Source organism: Erpetoichthys calabaricus, chromosome 11 (assembly GCF_900747795.2).
Source record: "Erpetoichthys calabaricus chromosome 11, fErpCal1.3, whole genome shotgun sequence".
In the NCBI taxonomy this organism is placed as follows: domain Eukaryota; kingdom Metazoa; phylum Chordata; class Cladistia; order Polypteriformes; family Polypteridae; genus Erpetoichthys; species Erpetoichthys calabaricus.
The window spans coordinates 33180938-33204468 of record NC_041404.2 but is presented as its reverse complement, the minus strand read 5'-3'; the positions used below and the strand labels follow the sequence as shown (position 1 = coordinate 33204468).

The 23531-nt window shown below is 39.5% G+C and overlaps 2 protein-coding genes across 2 annotated transcripts in view; one reads left to right on the top strand and one right to left on the bottom strand.

Moving 5' to 3' along the window:
* Positions 1-23531, top strand: part of arl10 (ADP-ribosylation factor-like 10) — a 339868-nt gene that overhangs the window by 67028 nt on the left and 249309 nt on the right. The gene's annotated exons all lie outside the window — the stretch shown is intronic.
* The window catches only part of LOC114661263 (relaxin receptor 2-like), a 43658-nt gene continuing 25610 nt past the window's right edge, over positions 5484-23531 (bottom strand). The window contains exons 10-14 of the mRNA XM_051933820.1: positions 22865-22936; positions 19861-20090; positions 18325-18735; positions 13373-13591; positions 5484-6517 (exon numbers count right to left, since the gene is read on the bottom strand). Coding sequence (XP_051789780.1) covers positions 6327-6517; positions 13373-13591; positions 18325-18735; positions 19861-20090; positions 22865-22936 — 1123 coding nt within the window. The 3' untranslated portion in view covers positions 5484-6326. The remainder of the gene's footprint in view (positions 6518-13372; positions 13592-18324; positions 18736-19860; positions 20091-22864; positions 22937-23531) is intronic.

Genomic DNA, 23531 nt, shown 5'->3' with positions numbered 1-23531 from the left:
AGATCACATTTTATTCCACTTTCTGGTGTTTGATTTAAACATTAACTGAAGCTCCTGACCAGTACCTGCAAGACTGGCTGATTGGCTGTTTAGATAATTGCAGTTGTACAGAGTTACAACAGAGTTATAATTTGACAGTCAAAGGCATTGCTATAAAAAGATAAACAATCAGTCCAATCTAAACATAGACAATTGAATAAATCACAGAAAGTGTTCAGACTGATTAATCTTAAACAACAGCAAAACTCTGTACCTGCCCACTGTAGAGAGCTAATTAGTAACAACAGGCTCATTATGGGATGCTTCCTTGTTTTAGTTTAATTCGCAAGCATTAAGCCGAACAGCTGGCTGAGGCCCAGCAATCTTTTCTAGAATAACATAAATAATAATAATAATAATTCATTATATAAAGGAATTCTTCCCAGATTCCAAAGAAGCTCTGCACAGTTCCATGCAAAGGAATGTATTTTTTGGATAGTTTTAGATTATGTAAGATATCATTATTGCATTAAGTTATGAAGAATGCGGTAGGATTTTTCCATTTGAGCAAAATTAGTCAGCATGTTAACCGTGCAGTGTTAATGGTAGATTTATTGCTAGATAGTCTAATCTCATTTGATTTTACTCCGAATGCTGCTTTATGAGGATGTGGGATGTTTGTAAATGTGATGCTATTGGAAAATACTCCTAGAAAAGTCTTAATTTAACACAGCCTCTAAGCATACGACTTGTGAGGCTGGGGCTACATGGCATTGTTCACAGAGTCCACTTCCTGATATACAGTATTTCATATCATTTGAAACTGGAGAGATATGTCAAGTGTAGAATGTTAAGATGAATTACAGTATGTTTTTCATTGATTGATGAATGTGAAGAATAACCGAATTCCATTCCTTTTCTGAGATGTTGGTGGACAGGTCTCTATCCTCTTTCTAGTCCAATACAAGGACCACTGTCACTCAGACATGGGCATCTAACACACACACACACACACACAATATTCACACACAGCGACATCTTGCAGTTGGCAATTAACAAAATCTAAATTAAACTAAATGAATACTAGAAACTATTGAAATCATCACAAAAAAAAATTGAAATGTAGAGATGTCTGGTAATTGAAAGGAACTACTCTTGGCATTTCTCTCCTAGGAGAATTTGTTTTGCCGACATGCTCGCATCACTTGTGCATTAGCGGCAGGAGGAAAAGTAAAAGGGATACCGTTTTGCCGATGTTAGCAGCTAAGCGACTTTGTCTTTCTTCTGAGGTTTCCTTTTGCTGACGTGCTGGCCTCACTTGTGTTATTAGCGGCTAAGAGAGTTTTCTGTTTCCTCGGAGGCGGAGCCTTTTACCCCGACTCCACCTCTCACTTCTGGGCCGGACAGACACACACACTTCCACGCGTAGACATTTATATATAAGATTGTTAGCTTGTGTAGGCCAGTAGAGTTGGCGGTTAAGACATTTTTGGGGTGAGGCACATTCTAGGAAGGCAGAGGAGACCTGGCTTGGTTTGTGGAGACTTTCTGACTCCATATATGACACTCCTCCTCCCATGAGAAGATGCTCAGTATTTGGCGAAAAATGGTAAAAATAAGGCTGTGTCTGCCTGACCTCTTTTACAAAACACTTGTCACTTTTCAAGGCGCAAGGCATTGTCTTAAAAACAAAAGAAAGAAAATAGGTGACAAGGCATTAAAGAGACAGCAGTGAAGATTAGAGGAGGATGGCTGGTAGAGAACAATAATGGGTTAGCTGGCCTACATATTTAACCTTAGTCTTGTTTTTATTGACTACTTATTCTCTAAAAAAGACATCTGTATGCCAACTACAAAAATATTTCTATGTAAGTGGCACTTTCTTTAATGAATTGTAATATTAAAATTGTCCTACAGTTAAATCGATAGTGGCATGATAAAGCAGAAATACAGCCTTTATTATTTTGCATATACAAATTTAAAAAAAGCTTTTAAAAGCAGATTTAACCGTTGTCTATGAAACTTGAATAATGAACACCATGGAAAGAGGAAACTCCCAAATCCAAAATATTTTATTTGCAATTCATTATAACAGTTGTGTTGTAAGTAATAGAAAATCTGTCCCTGTGGGACATGTAGCCTTCTTCATACTCTGATCTTTTTCATTGGCTTCATGGCTACACTCCATGGAGCACATTTATTTATAAAAAAACAACATAATAATCACTTTAACAAAGAGACACAGAAGGAATGTCTGATGGACCAAATTTATACATAACCAAACCCACATTAGAACCACTTAAACAAAGTAAACACGGTATAAGTGACCATTAGATGTAGGACGCCAACGATGAATGGGCTATCACTTAGTGGACACACCAGGTTTTTGACAGTACTTTAATAATTACTTCCATTCCTAGAAAATGGCTACTGGTTTCAAACAAAACTTTAAACAAATATTGTAGGTGTTTTTATTTCCAACCACTTTTACTTAGAACATTATTACAGAAAAGTCACTTCCAGTAAAAAAAAACAAAAAACCTGTAACTTCCTCTGAGCCAATTGTTTTCAGTTCAGTTGGGCAGTAAAGCATCAGGATTATAACAAGAATTGCAAATTTATCTGTGATTGGCAAATATCGTGAATGACGTTAATTATGTAAGTACAATTTAGAATTTTGCATATTGAACAAAAACTGGAAATTCAAATGTTTGTGGCCACATCAATTTGAAGAATTATATTCTACTGTCTTGGATTGAGATTGTGATATGTTGACTGTGATATTGATTTGTGCTCTGTTTTCAGTGTTGAGTATTAATTTGACTTGTACAGAAATGTATTATAATACTGTTCTGTGTGACAAAATTATATATTCACACATCATCATTTTGTACATTTATTGATTCAGCTGTGATTTTATCATCACTGATGCTGTTAGCTGCTCCAATGACCTTTTTTCTACCTTGTCTCCAGTCAACACCTTAATGCCACGAGCTCCGCTTCACAATGCTCACGTACAATCAGAGGCAACTCTCACTTTCCCCAATTCTGCACCGGCAGCCACATACCCAGTCCAACAGATTTGAGATATAATGAAAATGACTATATACTGTGATAATCTGTCTGTTAAATGTCTTTAGATGATGGGTTTGAAGGGGTGTTTAAAAGAAAGAAATGGCTGATAAGTAAGAATGTCTTCTAAGTGAAAAGTGTTAAAAAAGGATAAAAAGAGGCATTATTTAAGGAAGGCATATGTTACTCTGAAGAACAGCCATTTTATGATGTTACAAACATTTACTTAAGCTTCCCTTAAGTCGTTATAAAACTGTGTTAAGTGGTGATTCAGGATGTTTTGCTATAAACCCCGCTGAGTGTGAAGCTGCTGTTTCTGACGTAGTTCTCAAGTGACGTGCTGAATGTGAAGCCTCTGCATTCTGTCTGTGATGTGAGAACTGCAGTTCTTTTTGTAAGAGCTCCAAATATCAGAGATAAGAAAACTGTTTAGGAATTGATAGTGTTCTCCCCAGGAAGAAAGACTGAAGATGAAGGGATATAATTATTTTTGAGCCTGTTTAAGGGGGTTGATTTTAGAAGAATGAGTAATCCTTCCTCCTCTAGGAAGAAAGCATTGTAGAAGAGGAACAAAAAAGAAATATGAGCCCAGACAATGAAATGGGACAGGACCAATGAGACATTAGTAAGATAGGAGACCAGATTATGATCTGGATAGAGAGGGAATTGACTAGAAAGAGATGACTGGAGATGATGACCTGACCAGAGATTTTGTGTACAGTAACTACTAAGAATATCGGCCATCTGGAATCAACACACATACATCTGGATAATCCAGGATGTACTGGTATTAAAGGCCACATCCCTCTTTGCATTTGTTTATGGTATTAGTCATGATATTAAACAATTCAAACTTATTAACTCTGCTTTTCTAATTTTACATTTTGTTCTATTTGTTCTTCTGAGAGTTGAGAACATAAGTCCTTTTCACAGACTAGCCAATCAAGGGTGTAAGAAATAAACTACAGGGACAGTCATACGCTAGTGAACTGTAGTTTTGAGTACAAGTGCCTTGCAACAGTGAACTGTATAACCCTAATGTTTGGCAAGTATAAGAACAGCTAAACACAAGTAGTGACAGGGATGTGTCATATAACTGAAGTTTATAGAAAAAGAATTATCGCCATTGATTAAAGGAGAGTATGTTTTAAGGACAGGTGCTCTCAAAAGCTTTTCACCTGACAAAACACAAGCAGAGGTGCAGATCTCCTAGGAGTCACAAAGAGTGGTCTTTAAGTGCCTGATCATATCTCTGACTTGGGCTCACTCTTGCTCTCTCTCACACACACAAACACATAAGCAAACAAACATGCACACTTCCTGCACAACTCATTTCATGGCTGGCTCTGCCCCTTCTTTCTATCTATAGACACTACGCTCCACCAGAATTGGTATTCCATAAACATCACTGTTCTGTACTACTTTTTGTAACTTTTATTCTGTATACAGTAAGTTTGAAACATCTATACTCGGCAATTATTGTTGAAAGATTACTGTTCCCGCTACTTGTTTCCCTTGGCAAACCAGTTTACGTTTTAATTTACTGCCTTTTCTAGCTGTGGTGTGCCTGTGTCCATTAACACTCAATCCTGTCAAGTAAATTGTCCTTTTACTCAAATAGAGTATTGCAAAGTTTAAGAAATAATATAAACACATGATAGATGTTCTTGTCCAAATGGTATGAAAGATGGCATATGAACATAAAGTAATTACAAAAAACATTCATTATTTGTTATTGAACCCACTTAATCCTGGTCTACTAAGGCCGGAGCCTAGGTTCTAAAACAGAACAAAAGACATTTTAATTGGTCCATACTGGTGTGTACTGGGTAAAACCTTGCTGTTTGGTAAAGCAAACACTGGACCCTTTAACCTGATTAAAGATACAACCAAACAAACATTTCAATGCTCCAGTAAGGGGGAAATGGTTTGTAGATGACATGGAGCACACTGTAGTTGAGGTCCTATACATGATGGATTGGTGTCATCATATAGGTTTTAAATAATGGAATACTGCCCTGCTTGAAAAGTCCAGATAACAGACATAAAATAAAAAGTAATACAATGGTGGTAGGATTTGCCACACTGTCAAACTGCAGTTATAACATATTCATATACACCATGACACCCATTGCTTGGACTGTGTGCCGGGTTATAGGCAAGTGCCTGTGGCATCTGATAACTGAGAGATCAATGTCAGATGTCATAATGGATGCTGAGCTTGATATTAGTTTTCAGTTCATGGATAATATTATTACTTACTGTATGTTGGAGGGCGGCGCAGTGGTAGCGCTGCTGCCTCGCAGTAAGGAGAGTAAGGAGACCTGGGTTCGCTTCCCGGGTCCTCCCTGCGTGGAGTTTGCATGTTCTCCTTTGGGTGCTCCGGTTTCATGCAGGTTAGGTGCATTGGCGATTCTAAATTGGCCCTAGTGTGTGCTTTGTGTGTGGGTGTGTGTGTGTCCTGCGGTGGGCTGGCACCCTACCCGCGATTTGTTCCTGCCTTGTGCCCTGTGTTGGCTGGGATTGGCTCCAGCAGACCCCCATGATCCTGTGTTAGGATATAGCGGGTTGGAAACTGACTGACTGTATGTTGGAAATCATAGACATAGGAATGGTGAAGGCCAGTTACATGATCTGACAGCACTGCTGTGGTATTATTCCTTTCGGCCTCTCAGAATCTTCTCAACGAAACATATAAACCTTCATGCAACCATAATTTTCAGCATTATCTCACTGTCACAACAGTTGATAAAACAGTTGATAATACAGCTGACAAAGTTATCATCAAGGCATTCTTGGTATTTTGTATTTGCAGTATAATTATTTCATGATTTAGGATGATTACTGATGGTCTTGAGCATGAGGAATAGGCAAACCAAATCATCTGCATACCAAGTCATGCTGCTCCGCCATGTCTGTCTTTATAAAAATTGATCTGCTCCTACTAGGAGAAGTTATGTTTAGTCACAAATTGTATTTGTGTGTAGAGTAGTAATTTAATGAATGTTTCATCACTGATCTAAGGTATGTGGGCACCCCCATCCTCTTGGACCAGAGTTCAAGTAGCACAGACTTCTGGTCTTCGTCTGAGAAACAATCAATTAATTTGTTTTGTAGTCTTGTATCTGGTAGGCCTTCTAAAACACCAGGATAAGCAAACATTGCTTCTCAATGTGCCATTCTTCAGTGAAACGTGAGACTGCACCACTTTTTTGCATCAGGGTGCCTACTGAATCACAATGAACAGTTCTAAGTTTCTCAATGGCCAGCCAACATTAAGATTTAAGAAAATTGAGCTTCAATGAAGAAGTGTGCTTTGACAAGCTGTCGATGTTCCTTCTGTGCACTCTTGAAAGTGATGATTTGACTGTTTCCCGGAAGAAACTGGTGGTCAAGGTATATAAGATGGGGTTCAAAGCACTGTTGATGGGTAGAATGAATATGGCCACCCAAGAAGTTACTGTCCCTGAGGAAGAGTAAAAGACTATTAGAAGGTTTAGCATATATATAATGTTACTGCATTAAAAAATATGAAAAGGTGATGATAAATTGCCTGTTGTCAAAAATATTTTATGTCACAAGGAGCTTTGCTTCCTTGGTGGTCAAGACCATTTTCTGCACAGTCTTTAATGACATGCTTTCATAATAATAAAATAAAGTGTAGTATAACATTTTTTATTCTTTAATTAGTAATACAACTTTTACTGCCAAAGACACGTAGACCAGGTTATTTTTTTTCATGCACCACTTCAGATAGTAAATAGTTCCAGAATGGTGTCAGTTCTCACTGAGTTGATAACATAACATTCTCAGACTCAATTAATCAAAATCAAGGCTGCAGGGAGCTGAAACTTGTTCTGAGAGCCCTGGGCACACGGTGGAAACAAACAATTTAGAACTAAAAATTCATTTTAAGAAATACTCTATCCAAAATTACATTTTTACAATATGTTACTTACCCCATGTAGTTTGTGATGATGCCCGAGAAAAATTTTAATCTCGTGTTTTCATGTAGAACAGTGTTTTTGATATGATAGGAGTCTGGTGACCAATGCTGGACAACAGAAAACAATATTAAAAAAAAATCTGAAAAATATTGTCCATTAAAAAAAAATCTCACATTACTTGTGTCGCATAATCCATATGTCAAGATGTATGTTGACAATGTCCCAAACATGTTTTTTACTAAAATATTGTTAAAAAGGCTGAAAAGTGCTCAGATGCACCCAAGCATTTAAATTGTAGACCCAGCTCCCTGACTCATACATTGGTCAGGAATCCTGCCCAGCAACTGCTTATTCTTTGGCTATCATTACGCTTTACATGATATTGCCAAAAAGTGTGCACTGAGAGACTAAAGATTAAAAGTTAAGGAAAAGCGAGTGAAGGCATTTTCAGGAAGAGAATATGTCTTACACCTGTGCTTATCAACAAACATGAGGTCAATTCAACCACATAGTTTTACAAACCACAGCTTTACACCTGTGGATATGAATATACTGTAAATGTAACGACAGAAGGTTGGCCTACAATTCAAGTGCTCCTTCTTGTCTGAATACTTTCCATTTTCGTTCACAATAGAGTTTTCTGGATGAGGATTATTTAACAATATTTTATTTTGGGACGTTGTTGAGAAATTGATAGGATGACTTGACGTGATTTTGCAACACAAGTAACGTGAGAGTTTTTCATGGATATATTTGAAATTGTTTGCTCTTGTCTAGCATTGGTCACTATAGACACCTGTTATATCAAAAATTTTATTATCTCCATTCTGTATGAAAACATGAGATTAAAATATTTACTTGTCCATCACTAAAAACTACATTCACTGCGCACATTATTAGGAACAACTGTGTACCTACTTATTTATGCAATTATCTAATCAGCCGAGTATGTGCCAGCAACACAAAGCATAAAATCATGCAGACGCAGTTCAGGAGCTTTAGTTAATTTTCACATTAAAAAAAATGTGATCTTAGTGATTTCAACTGTGGCATGATTGAAGGTGCCAGATGAACTGGTTGGAGTATTTCTGTAACTGCTGATCTCCTGGGACTTCCACGTATGGCAGTCTCTAGAGTATTTATTCAGAATGGTGCAACAAACAAATAATATCCAGTGATTGGCAGTTCTGTGCACAGCAATGCCTTGTTGATGAGAAAGGTCAGAGGAAAATGGACAAACTGGTTTGCACTGACAGTAAGGCTACATTAACTCAGATAACCCCTCTGCACAACTGTGCTGAGCAGAAAAGCATCTCAGCATGCACAACATTTTGAACCTTGAGGCAGATGGGATACAGTTTGCCTGTTGGACAAACATTGGAGTGGAGGATGCAATTACCTTATCTGCTCCACCAGACTTATTATCACCTGGACAACACTGGCAGCACTGTGAGGATTGCTTTTTGATTTCTCCAGTGCCTTCAATACCATCAAGCCATCCCTATTAAAGGGTAAACTCAGAAATATGCAGCTGGATGAGCCAATGAAGTCCTGGATACAAATGTGAGCAACACCAGAGTTCCATAAGGAATAGTCCTGTCTCATTTTCTCTTTACTCGGTACCCCTCTGACTATAAATATAACACCAGGGGCCTCATGTATAAACGGTGCCTACGCACAGAAATGTTGCGTACAAACGTTTCCACGCTCAAATCGCGATGTATAAAACCTAAACTTGGCGTAAAGCCACGCACATTTCCACGGTACCTCATACCCTGGTGTACGCAATTTCTCCGCTCGGTTTTGCAGACTGGCGGCACCTAGCGTCAAAACAGTGCTACTGTTCCAGTGTGGTCACCCTTTCTTTCTTAGACCCACATTCCTGACGCGGCTTTATAAATACACTGAAATTAACTGCATATTGTTTATTAGTGTAATGCATCTAATTGTAATTAACTTGCGGCAATATAATGGTCCAGGAAGTAGCCATAGTATTCCAAATACCGTAACTGCTTTAGCGTAGTTACGCTCACTGCATCATCTTCTTCTTTCAGCTGCTCCCATTAAGGGTTGCCACAGCAGATCATCTTTTTCCATATTAATCTCACTGCACCACTCGGAGTATTTATATCACTGTATCTGAGTGGGGAATCACAGCAGCAGCTGATTGGAAAGAGAATTATCGGTATACAGCATGAAGCAGACGCTGCCTCAGCCACGGCAAAATGCTTCAGAGACTTCCCTGTACGGACTTCGCAGTTTAGAAAAAGTTTCATCCCAAGAACTGTAAACGCACTCAATCAGTCCATCAAGTGCTCCTTGTAGAAGTGTTTGTACTTATAAGTACAATTACCTCACTGTAAACTTGCACTACAGTTATAATACTGCACAACCTGCACCACTTTATAAAGCACGTATTTACATATGATGACGATATCATTTTTAAGATGAAATGCAGCAAAACATGTTGATTATATTATACAGATAAAACTTTAACTTCATTTAAATAATCTGTATTGTTAATAATTAAACATGTGAGGACACGGTGCCGCAACGCTAGCTAGTTCAGGGATTGTATTCTTGCTGGTGCTGACGTGACGCTGGAAGGATAGACGGATAGAATAATTAAACATGTACTACGAAGATATTTCAATGTTCCTTAAAAGTTTTCAAGAATCGGCGTTCTAAGCTTACAGATGGCTTCACGTCTATTACATAGCTGATTGTGTGGCGATTGGGTATTTGGAGAAAGAAAAGTAAGGACAGGAATTGGAGGTTAGTACATTTGAAAGAGACAGTACTTCTGTAATAAATTATTTAATCGAAGGTCACGCATGGCGCAGCAAGCCTCTTGCGTGAGACATGAACAAGCAATGCGCCACTGTGTTCCCATGTTTAATAACATGCTTTCATTCCTATCATCATGAAAAAGATATCACGTATACATCTCAGTATTTTTAATTATTCAGAGAGCTGTAATATCACGAATGTAATGGATTATGTGTCCTGTCGGAGAAAGAGAAAGCCCGTTTAAGAAGCAGGTAGTGATTCACACATAGAGCACATAGAAGATCAAATACAGAACAAAGCATTTAACGTGCTACTTTAGTTACAATGGGATTTGAGAAACTAGCAAATTAAACGATTTTAAGATGAAGGTTATGATGCTCTACTTTAATGGCAAAATAAACTACATGATTAAAGTGGAAATTTCGAGATTAAAGTTGACATTTCGTGCTTTTTTCCCACTGTGTGCTTATTTTTTTTGTCTGTACCCTAATAAGCTTTCATATGACACTCAGACGGTGGGCTACGACTCGCCTTTTCACGGCGACTTTGATATGTGATTTCTTTTTTATTTCGGGCGCTGTGCAACTTTGTGAACTTGAGCTTTCAAGTTTCTCCGACACTATGTCACTGGATCAACTTTCTTTTGTTGATTATACCACTGTTTAAACCAACAAATAGTATGTTTTTCCTTTGCCTCCACTTGGTATTCGCTGAAATTCTTATATTTTCTCCAGTGCTTTTCCCATTGTCTTTTCACAGAAGGCTATTTATATTGATTTGCATATTCAAAGAGGCGTAATTCTGGGAGGTGTTGGGGCGGGACAGAAGGCGCGTGCACGTGCGTTACTTTTCACGCTGATCGGGATTTATGTAGCGGAAGAACGTGGAAGTTTGCGTACGTACAGATTCCTGCATCTGGATTTTTCTGTGCGTACGCACATTCCCACTTTTGTGCTTACGCCATGTTATAGTGTGAGTTCCATGCACAGCGTTATACATGAGGCCCCAGGTCATGTTACTTGCAGAAATTCTCAGATGATTTTGCACTTATGAGGTGTATTGATAAAAGGAATGAGACAGGAGACAGAAGTCAGGTGGAAAAGTTTGTTTCTTGGTGCAAAGAGAATTGTGTATATGGTAACATCAGCAAAACCAAGGAGCTGGTGATTGACTTTTGCCACACCAAAGAGCATCTATGTCCAGTCACTATTCAAGGAGTGGATGTAGAGGTGGTCCACTCCTACAAATTCTTGGTGGTCCACCTTAATGACAGGTTGGACTGGTCTCGGAACACAGAGGAACTATATAAGAAATGGCAGACTTCATTCCTTTAATGTGGGAAGTGACATCCTTCACATCTTCTATAACTCTATGAGGACCATAGTGATTTTCTATGCTGTTGTGTGCTGGGCTGGTAGCATCACTTCAGGAGAGGCCCACAGAATCAACAAGCTAATTAAAAGGGCAGGCTGAGTTATAGGACACTCTCTGGACTCTATGGAGGTCATAGCAAAAGAGAGAATTAAAACAAAACTGAGTGCCATTATGAACAATGGTGTATATCCACTCTTTGACACTCCAGCACTGAGTACTTTCAGCCAACAAATTGTCAGGAAACGCTACAGGGGCTCCTTTATATCGAAGGCAATATGCCTGCATAATGCCTCACTGTAACTGTGACAGCCAAATAAGAACTTTAGCTTCTACTGAATTTTCTTGCTTTATAGTCATTTATGTATGTATGTATGTATTTATTTACATGTCTATGTACTATGTATGCATGTGTGTATTTGTTTAAGAAGCTTCTGTAAAAAGCCAAATTTTCCCCTGGGGACAAATAAAGATCTATCTTGCTATCTATACAACAGCAGAGAACCATGTTGTGTTCCACTTCTGTCAGCCAAGAAGAGAAAGCTGATGCTGCAGTGGGCATAGGCTCAAAACCAGACAGTTGAAGTCTGGAAAAACAGAGTGGTCTGAGGAATCTCGATTTTTTGCTAACACACACAAATGGTAGGATCAGACATTGGCACTAACAGTATGAATCCATGCATCCAACCTTACTTGTTTCAACAGTCCAGCCTGGTGGTTGTAGTGTAATGGAGTAGGGAATGTTTTCTAGGCACACTTTTGGCATATTAATACCAATCAATCATTGCTCAAATGTCACATCCTTTCTGTGTATTGTTGCTAATCATGAGAATCCCTTCATAAGACATGATTTACCCATTTTTTAAAGGCTAGATCCAGCATGATTTATTTTGCTTTGTGACATGATAATGCGCCATGTCACAAAGTAAAAGACATCTCAAACTGGTTACAATAACATGAACAATGAGCTCAGTGTTCTTTAGTGGCCCTCCCAGTCAACAGATCTGAATACAGTAGAGCACCTTTGTGATGTGGTAAAACATGAGATTCACAGCAAGAATGTGCAGCTGACAAATCTGCATAAACTACATGATGCAATCATGTGAACATGGACTGGCATCTCAAACGAATATTTCCAACATCTTGTGGAATCCATGCCATGAAGAACTGAGGCTATTTTGATAGCAGAAATTAGGTCCTAACTGGTATTACTACAGTGGTCCTAATAATTTATCCAGTAAGTGTTGTGGCACGCGGCTGGGGGTGGTACCCAGCTGGGATGCCCAAGAGGACCAGAGGAGGGCAACCGCCCTGGTTGCTTTGGGGGCCACGGGTGCAGAGCTTTGAAGCTCAACCCTGTAGGGGCCCGTGGTCACCGTCAGGGGGCGCCCGGATGCCTTGGCAGACCTGGACTTCAGCACTTCCGCCACACCAGGAAGTGCTGGGGGGAAGAGGAGCAGGGACACCCGAAGTGCTTCTGGGAAAACAGCTGGCACTTTCGCCACACTGGGGCGTGTCGGTGGAAGATTGCCGGAACACACCTGGAGCACATCCGGGGGATAATAAAAGGGGCCGCCTCCCTTCATTCAGGGCTGGAGTTGGGTGGAAGAGGATGAGGTCTGGGAGAGGAATGGCATATTGTATTGGCCTGGACTTGTGGGGTGATTGGTGCTGCGGCACTGGGTTAGTGCACTTTAAATATTATAATAAACGTGTGTTGGACTGTAAACGATGTCCATCTGTCTGTGTCCGAGGCTCGTTCCACAGTGTACATGAAGTAAAAAGGCATCATTTTGGGGTAGAGTATTCCTTTAAACCATATGTCTTTTGGATGTAGAAGAAAATAATGGAGTACCCAGAGAGAAACCAAACAGGCTCAAGGAGTGAAAAGCTCCTAGGTAGTGGATAGTCAAATATTTGTCTCAGACCACAGTCTTATTCACTGCCAGACACCCTGCCTTCAACAAAAACCTCATGCAATCACTACTGCAAAGTCAGACACACAGGTGAAGTGCACACTTTTTTGCTCACAGTAACAAATTGCCCTGTTTGTGTGAGAGGGTGGGCATATTTAATGAGATCTAATAACTTTGTAAATCTTTAATTACGCAAATGCTTCAAAATATCACTGAAGTTGACATTCATCGAACAAGTCACCATTGGAGATTAGAATCTCCATAATGTTACATTTATTGTTGTCTCTTAAGTTTTACCTGGAATCTGCACTTGCAGAAGAGACAGCACCTTAAGGATGAAGATGGGGATCCAGCAGAGGGCATCAGTGAAGACAATGAAGAAGAAGTGGTGAGCAATGGCCACATCATGCCTCAGCTGTCTTTTCTTAGAGCAGGTGCGCAAGCTAGTTTTGCGGATAGACAGGAACATCGTAACATAGGACAGGAGGATAGCCAGGAAGGCCAGTACATTTAAGCCTACCAAGAACAAAAAAGAACAAATCAATAAACTTTCTAAAGTCAAGAAAAACATTATGAACTGTAACCTGCAAATTCAACACTAATTTTGAGGACAAACACAAATTTTATATATATATATATATATATATATATATATATATATATATATATATATATATATATATATATATATTATAAAAAAAAATCCTGGGAGGGACACTAGGGCAACGAGACGTAATCTTCTTGGAAGACAATTTGACGTCCCGCGAGAAACACTTCAGCGTCATGCGAAGACAATTTGACATCCAGCAAGACAAGGCAGTGAGACAACATTTAAAACAAGTTCACAGACTTCTAACCAAGCAGTTGTTGGAATGCTTTTGGCAGACAGACATCATGTGCTCCCAGCTCTTAAAACAACGGCATGCGACCAGCAGAACACGCAGCTTGCCAGCAGCAGGAAGCCAGCAGGTGATCCGACTGCTTCTGCTTAGCGTGCATTCAGCCTCCCCCTCTCACCTCCCTCAGAACGCAAGAGCCAGAGACACGAAGTGGCAAAAGGACAGCTGCTGTACAGGCCTTTAAATAATCAACGTGCAGCACAACAAAAAGAACATGCAGCTCGCCAGCAGCAGCAGCAAGACAGCAGATGATCCGACGGCATCTCCTTAGTGTGCGTTCAGCAGCCTCCCCTTCACAGCACGAGCAGTGTTATATGTCCTGAGAGAAAGATTTAACCACGCCCGGGGCCGGAAATAAAGGACAAGCATTGTTTTTACAAAAGTTTTAATGTAAAACTGAAAATAATGCATATGTAACAATTCCCATGAAAATAACAATCTCTTTAAATTGTATATCTGGTAAACCAAACCTGGGGGTGGGCGAGTGAAGCGAGCATGGGGCAGAGCCCCCTTGTATGTATATATATATATATATATATATATATATATATATATATATATATATATATATATATATATATATATATATATATATATATACAGTATAATGTATATATAGATGTACAGGTTACAGAAGAACAAAAGAATAGTGGTTTTATTAAACAAGCAGGTGATTAATCATAAGAAATACTCAGTAAAAACACAGGTTGAAAATAATACAAATCTGTTCCTGTTTCCCTCTTATGTAGTTCACCTGTAGCCTCTTTTCCTGTCAAGCCATTAGCAATGGATTCCTCTCAACTCCATCCCACCCATATAATGACTATAGAGGCCTTTTAAACCCTGATGAGGAGATCCTTCCGATTAAGCCTTTACAAGTACTTCTGGGTTACCCGGCCAGGGCTCAAAAGTCTTCTGGTAGCACTGAGGAGCTTTCCCTAGTGGCACTAAGTTTTCATGCAGGCTTCTCTTGATTCAGGAGGCCCAGAATGTCTGTCCTCACCAATGCTCCTGCAAATTTATCCTGAAGTGAGCTCAACTATATTATATACTATGTATGTATATTTCTGTAACTGGATTACTCAGGTTTGGGAATGCTGCATTACATACAAACACATTACATATGAACAGACTTCAGCTCCCTGCAGCTCTGGCAGTACCCCAGATGGAATGAGTGAGCAGATGCAGGATTGCCATTGAGTGTGTATTATCAAATCTCAGTCAAGACTCTTATTGTTTGTAGCTCCTGGCCGGTGGAATGAGCTGGACACTTCCATTCAAAATTCTGAGTCCCTCAATGTGCTTAAGAAGTATTTGAAGGCTCTCTTGTTTGGCGAAGTTTTATCTAATTTATGTGTTAGGTTTTGTAACCAAGGAATTGTAACTCACTTACATTTTCTTCTAAAGTCTTCATTTGTAATGATCAATTTTGTAATCTTGTCCAGTAATACGTGTTCTCAAACAGTCCAGAAGACTGATGTTGACTCAGTTTTGTTGATCTCTTTTTAAGTCAGTTTGGATAAAAGTGTCTGCTAAGTAAATGCAAGTAAATGTAAATGAAAGATATTTCAAATACATTTATGCAAAGGTTTTTAAATTCTTGTAATTGTAAGATTGATGTCAAAGGTCTGTGTTCAATCACCACTCATTTTGTAATAAAACATTATGTTTTGAGTGTGAGTGATATATTCTAAAACACATATGAGAACTGGAACACAAGTCTGAGTGATATATTTTGTAATCACATGATTTTTGCCAGGGTTATTATAAAAGTAAGACATTTTGTAAGTATTGCTTATTTGTTGCTTAGTGAAGAGTGTTGGATATTTTGTCTTAGTTCATTTTTTCCCAGCTTTTCCTGGCTCTTTAGGTATGACTCTGGGAGTTTTCTACCTCTTGAGATTTTGTTAATGACAGTAGTTTTTTGCTTTAGAGCTTAGTCTTATTGTTGTGAAATATTTTGGAACATTTCTGCAGCCATTTTTCGGCTTCCATCATTATGGACCAATGTTCCCTCTAAGCTGAGCGCGTGAGTGATCGCTCACACGAATTCAGAGCGTCGCTCATACTTCCCGCACGATCGCTCATTCCGACGGCGTCGCTCGTACTTATCGCACGATCACTCACTCCGACCGTCGGAGTTGGTGCTCATAAATTTTTGGCTTAAACAAAATGTCGCTCATAAACAATGTTTTGTGCTCACTATATGCTACTCCTTAGAGGGAACATTGTTATGGACATGTCCTTTGAGGTTGTGAACTATCAATCACAACCCAATAGGAAGAAAAATCACTGTGTGGTCATATATCTTATATAAGTCCATGGATTCAAGAAAAAAAAAGTTCTGCTATTTCCTTTGTTTAACAATCTACTAGCTAAATCTACAAGCATACAATCTCTATTACTCTATGCAACAATGGCAGGAGCAAGTTGTACCTTAACGAAAAAACACCCTAATGTTGCAAAGTTCTGAGTCTTGAAACATTACTATTTGGAGGTGGGGAAGGAGGTGTGTCTTGTAATTGGCTGGTTAATAACGACAATTCCCGTTGGCTAGAAGAGTAAAGATCCACACCTACCCCTGGGCTTTCCATCTTAGATTATTTAGTCAGTAATGCTGAACAAGTGTTATGTATCAGTTTAGATTTATGCGTATTTCATATATTATCGTTGTTCTTGTTAATTTTGAGTTTTTGTTTTTCTTGTTTTTTCCTTTAGTACTACTGGCTATTTATTTTCTTGTGGATTACATCTTGCCTGAAGAAGGGGCCTGAGTTGCCTCGAAAGCTTGCATATTGTAATCTTTCTAGTTAGCCAATAAAAGGTGTCATTTTGCTTGGCTTTTCTTGTGGATATACTCACAATGTCTTTTGACATGTTTCTGCACATTTCTTAGATTCTGATATTGATTTACGTTTTGGGACTTGTTTGCCTGGCTCTTCCTTCCAGGCAACTCATTTTTGCTTTTTTGAGCATTCATGTTATACTTCTCTATTATGATAAATAAATCATCCGTTTATAAAGATACTTTGGTTTCCCTTTTGTGTGCAAGCCAGGAGTTTAAGGCTATCCTCATCCTTGTGGTGCTTTTTGCTTAATTTTGGGACTTTTCTAGTTATTTAGCTAGTTTTCCTTGTTTGGGGTTTTCTAAGCTGAAGCCAACAGATAGCAGCGAGGAGTAGCTAGATTAGTATGAGCCCCTTCTGGGTTAGCCAGTGAAGGTTCTGCTGTTAGGCTATATTTTGGAAACCTCACACCCATTTTTGCCATGTTTGTGAATTTAAATCACAAGAACAAAATGTGGCAGGCGGCCAGGTCCCATGCCCAGCCAGGACCCTCCTTCTACATATGCTCCGGGGGAGCAACCATGGGCGTCTCAGTACCTCCCCTGGGACGCTTGGTAGCAGCCTCCCTGGCTGACGATGGTGCCTCAGTTTCCCGCAGGACTCCATGGGAGATGGAGTTCTCCGCAGCCCTGTTGGGATCTGGGGTGGCCGCCAGGGGGTGCTGCATGAGTCCCTGAGCCGGCCTGGACATCTTTACAGCCCCACCCGGAAGTGCAATCAGAAACAGGTGATCAAACACCTAGAGCACTTCCGGGTGGGCTATAAAAAGGGCCAGCAACCACCACTCAGGAGCCAGAATCGGGAGTAAGAGGACGAGGTTGCCAGGGAGGAGTGGTGGTGGCAAACGGGAGTGTGTGATTTAAGTGCTTTTGGGACTTTGTTTTGCCTGTGGGGTTCACGGAGAAGATGTGCCCCACAGGTGAAGAAAATAAAAGTCTTTGTGTTTTTACATGTGCCTCTGAGTGAGTCTGTGCCGGGTTGGGCGCTATGCAGCGTCTAATTCACAAAAGTCAAAATGCAAGTGTACAGAAAACTTTGAAAAATGTGTTGGGAGCAATCAAAATGTAGTCTACACTTACAAAATGTTTTGTCCTCACTCATGGGCTTTTGGCAGTAGAGCTCCGCAACAACACTGGGAAAAATTACATGACCACAAAAATGCTTATGCTCAAAAATATACTGGTTCGCTCACATTAAAATGTCCTACGTGTGCTTTTAAAATGTATCGTTTGCTCTCAAAATGTGACACTTACGGTGAACATGTCCTACAAATGCTTGCATTGCATTGTATTGTATTGTTTGTGCTGAAAATGTGCTATGCATGCTTACAAAATGTATCACTTGAGTTCAAAACACAACTCACTCTTGCAAAATGTGAGCTTCTCGCACACAAACTTTTTTACATTAATCTAACTCCAGATTCATTTTTTTGAATTCCTGTATAGAACTATTAACTGCAATGTATAAAATGCTTTTCACATTTGTAAAAAAAGTAAATTCTTACCAAGGAATATGCCAACAGAGTAGTATTTAGCTCCAGGTTTTTCAGTCTCATCAGAGTAAAGGGGAAAGCAAACTCCATTTCGGCCATAATAATTCCCAAAATATTCGTAGTTATGGAGTGGAATGAATGCAATGATGAAGCCCGCAATCCAGATAGACAGTAGGATGATGAGGGTCTGGCAGCGACCTGGTCTCATGGTATTAAAGGGAAATGTAATGGCCAGGCACTTCTCCACGGACAGATATGTAAGAAGCATGACAGAAACCTCACTGGACAGCATAGCCAGAAATCCCACAAAGCTGCACTCTGTGCTCTCCATCCAGTATTGGGCATGTTGGTTGTACTCACCTCTGTACAATACATCAAAAACTCCTACAAAGAACAGGTATATTCCCATAAGGCAATCTGCACCTGGATGGGAGCAAAAAACAACCAATGAAATAAAAAACATTAAAATGTCTAAACTGTAAACACGCTTCCCTCAAACCCTGAAATAGATAGGCAGATTAAAAATGGATGGGGCATTGGTGATGTTAAATTATTCATCAGGTAAAATGTTAAACCTCGTCTTTCATGTCTTATCTTCTACTGTCTTTACAATGTTAATATTTATACTACATAACTGACAATAATTTGTTATTTACATGCATAAGCGTATGCAAACAAGCTTTATGATGGCACATTCATTAGATTCTGAAAGTATTCAGACCTTCATTTTTTCACATTTTGTAGCCTCGTGTCATTCCCAAATCAAACAACACTCAGCAGTGAAATATCACATTGACACAGGCATTCAGACCCTTTGCTTTGGTGCACCTTATTCTATTGATCATCATTGAGATGTTTCTACACCTTGTTTGGAATTCACCCATGATGGACATGATTAAGATAGGCACACACCTGTCTATAGAAGGTCCAAGCTGACAATGTGTGTCAGAGCAAAAACCAAAGATTAAAGGAATGGTCTGCAGAGATTAGAGACAGGATTGTGTCATCACAGATCTGAGGCTACAGACAATTCCTGCAGCATTGGAGGTTCCCAAGAGGACAGTGGACTCCATAACTGTTAAACAGAATAAGACTGAACGACCATTAATTTGGCCATGGTAAGAGAGATGAACATGATGGGCATTCTGACAGAGCTACAGAGAACCTGTGTGGAGATGGGAGAAACTTCTCCTCACTGCAACACTCCAACTACCTGGAATTATGATAGAGTGGCTAGGCTGAAGCTTCTCCTCATTAAAAAAATGCATGGACACCTGCTTAGAGATTGCAAAAAGGCGCAAAAAGGACTCTCAGACTGGGAGAAATAAGATTCTCTGGTCTGATGAAACCAAGATTAGTGTAATGTCTGGAGGAAACCAGATGCTGTTCATCTATGCAATACCACTCCAACAGTGAAGTATGGTGGTGGCAGCATAATGCTGTGGGCTTGTTTTTCAGCAGCACAGTTTGGGATACTAAACATGGTTGAGGGAAAGCTGAACAGAATACACCTTGTAATCAGTGAATGAATGCTTTTAATAAACTTACCACAAAGGCACTTGATTCCCAAAGCATGCAGCTGGTTCTCTGCACGGATGCAGGAGCGCATGCAAATGACAAAAATGTTGCCAACACAAGTAAGCGAAGCAATGACCCAAACAAAAACTCTAAGAATAATGCTGGCTAGCAAGTCCTCCAGTGAAGAAATGCCATCTGTGTTTGGCTTGCAGCTCCTGACATGAGGTGCCAGTCGGCAGTACTGGAATGCCTTGAAGTAACTGACGAAAGAGAGAGAAACACATGTTACAGTTTTTGTTAGTCTTCTTGTAAGGTCACTCCAAAGTGAGTCAGGACATTTGTGCTCAAATGAGGAGTTATTCCATTTCCATACAGCACATACTGTAGGTCACCAGTGGAAAACCGACCAAGGTCTTAACCCATCTCCATTTCATGTCCTCACATGGAGAGGCTGGCCTTAAATAATGAGTTTCCTAATTAGAAATAGATTCCTTTGGAACCTTTTTTTTTTGTAAAACTTGAGTTATTTGTATGGAATGTTATTTGATTTTAATAAAATCAATAAAATTATTAAAAAAAAGAAAGAAAGAAATAGATTCCCTTAGTAAAGCTGACTTGGAGGTCCTGGGTTCATGGCCAGCCTGTGATAAAGTGAAATGAAGAGAAGTGATATGCTAAATGATTCTCACTTATGACAACATACTTCATTTTAATAAGATGACTAGTCAGTTACAATCAAAGTAGTCTCACATGTTAGGATTAGGACTGGAAACCACAAAGTTGTATTTTATGCTCCCAATAATGTTAACAGTTGTGACCCTGAGCAAGTCACATAACTTGTATGTGCTGGAGCTGTATAAATAATTGCTTTTGTAAAAAATAAACACCAATTCTAACATACTCGTGACTATTAAAGGCACATTATCCATATCCATGTAATTATCATTATTAGAATATTATGCAGTGCCTTCAGAAAGTGTCCAGACATCTTCAATTTTGTCACATTTTGTTATGTTGCAACCTTATGCTAAAATCTTTTAAATTATTTTTTTCCTCATAAAACAACACTCAATTTCCAAGAATGACAAAGCAAAACCAGGACTTTAGGAATTTATGAAAATGTATTAAAAATAAAAAGTTGAAATATCACCTTGACACAAATATTCAGACCCTTTACAATGACATTCAATTCATCATCACTAAGACGTTTTTACACTTTGTTTGGAATCCACCTGTGGTCAATTCAATGGACTGCACGCGATAAAAGTTAAGTGATGTGGAAAGGCACAAGGCTATCTATAGAAAGTCCCACAGCTGAAAATATGTATCAGAGCAAAAACAAAGGCATGATTTTGAAGGAATTGCCTGTAGCCTTAAGAGACAGGATGGTATTGAGGTACGGATCTGAGAAAGGTTACAAAAAATCTTACAGCAGCAGAGGTTCCCAAGAGCGCAGTGGCCGCCATAATTCTTAAATGGAAGAAGTCTGGAACAATCATTACTCTGCCTAGGGCTGGAAACCCAGCCAAATCGAGCTATTGTGGGAGAAGGGCCTTGGTAAAAGAGGTGATCAAAAATCCAACTGTCACTTTGAATGAACTCCAGACAGCCTACGTGGAGATGGTAGAAACTTCTAAATGGTCAACCATCTCTGCAATACTCAACAAATCTGGGTTTTATGGTGGAGTGGCCAGAAGACACATGAAAAGCCCGCTTGGACGTTGCAGAAAGGCACCTAAAGTATTCTCAGACTGTGATGAACAAGATTCTCTGGTCTGATGAAACCAAGATTGAACTGTTTGGCCGCAATTGTAAGCATCATATTTGGAGGAAAACAGGCAGTGCTCATCACCTATACAATACCATTCTAACAGTGAAGCATGGTGGTGGAAGCATCATGCTGTGGGATTGTTTTTCAGCAACAGGGACTTGGAGACTAGACAGGGTTAAGGAAACACTGAACAGAGCTATCATTAATGATAACCTACTCCAGAGCAGTCTGAACCACAGACTCATCTTCCAACAGAACAATGACTCTGAGCACAAAGCAGAGACAACACAGGAATGGCTTGGGGACAATTCTGGGAATGTTCTTGAGTTACACAGCTGGAGTGCGGATTTGAACCCAATTGAACATCTCTGGAGCGACTTGAAAACAGCTGTCCACTGACAGCTGCTATACACCTGACAGAGCTAGAGAGGATCTGCAGAGAAGAATGGTAGAAAATCCCCACATCCTGGTGTGTGAAGCTCCAGGCTGTAGTCACTGCCAAAGGGGTCTTAATGATGTATTAAGTAAAGGGTCTTAATACTTGTGTAAATGGGATATTTCAGTTGTTTGTTTTTAATAAATTTGTAAAAATGTCTAAAATCATGTTTCTGGCTTTTCATTTCCAGACATTGAATGTTTCTTGATGAGGGAAAAAAATTAATCCAAATGATTTTAGCATTAGGCTGAAACATAACAAAATGTATAAAAAGTGAAGGGGTCTGAATACTTTCTGAAGGCAGTGTATAAATATTTCACTGAAATAGTCGAAGGTGACTAGTGAGGCACATTTGAAGATGTGTATGTCATCATGGAGCATCCTAATCCCTTTCATTGGTTATTCTTCTACCATATAGTAACATACAAATAACGCAACACTGTCAAAACTACTTAATCTCAGGGTCAGGAATGCCAGTGCCTATCCTGGCAACACTAAGAAAAACCAGGAGCTAACCTGCAACAGGGTGCAAGTTCATTGCAGGTTCCAGTCATCCATACATGCACACTGGACATTTGCACTTGTCAATTAACCTAATATGTACATCCTAGGGATTGGGAAGGAAAAGACATGGAGACACAAAGAAAATGGATAAATATACATAAGACGGTGACTGGACATGGGATTCCAACCCAGGGTCTGTGTGGCCGCAGTGCTAAATTCCATGCCACCAACACCCTCCTCAAGTATCAAAATATTCAATACAGCTATTTAAAAAAATCTTAAAATTGGAAGAAAAAGAAAGAGAATACCAAAAGACAACGTACATGTGTGTGAGATTCTTCAGACTGGTGAACATTCGCGAGTGAGTATCAGGTATTTCAATCCCTTCAAGGTCTCTGAGGAAAGAAAAAATATATCGATGATACAAACAAAAAAATATTTTAGAAAATCCCTTAATCATATACTATACTGTATAAGGTAAATTCTGAAGCCTGAGATATGAGGAATTATGTATAGTGGAGTAAAAATAACAAATTCAGGCAAAATAGAGAGCTCTGGTAGGCTGCATTTGAATTATCTGTGTAGAGTTTCCACATTTACCCCATGTTTTTGTTTATTTTTTTTCTAGGTATACTTATGGGTGGAGTGCAACATTTAGCCTGGGATGTCTGATGAAGGGGCGGCACGGTGGCATAGTGGTAGCGCTGCTGCCTCGCAGTTAGGAGACCAGGGTTCTCTTCCCGGGTTCTCCCTGCGTGGAGTTTGCATGTTCTCCCCGTGTCTGCGTGGGTTTCCTCCCACAGTCCAAAGACATGCAGGTTAATAATAATAATTCATTACATTTATATAGCACTTTTCTCACTACTCAAAGCGCTATACACACAGGGAGGAACTGGGAAGCGAACCCACAATCTTCCACAGTCTCCTTACTGCAAAGCAGCAGCACTACCACTACCAGGTTAGGTGGATTGGCAATTCTAAATTGTCCCT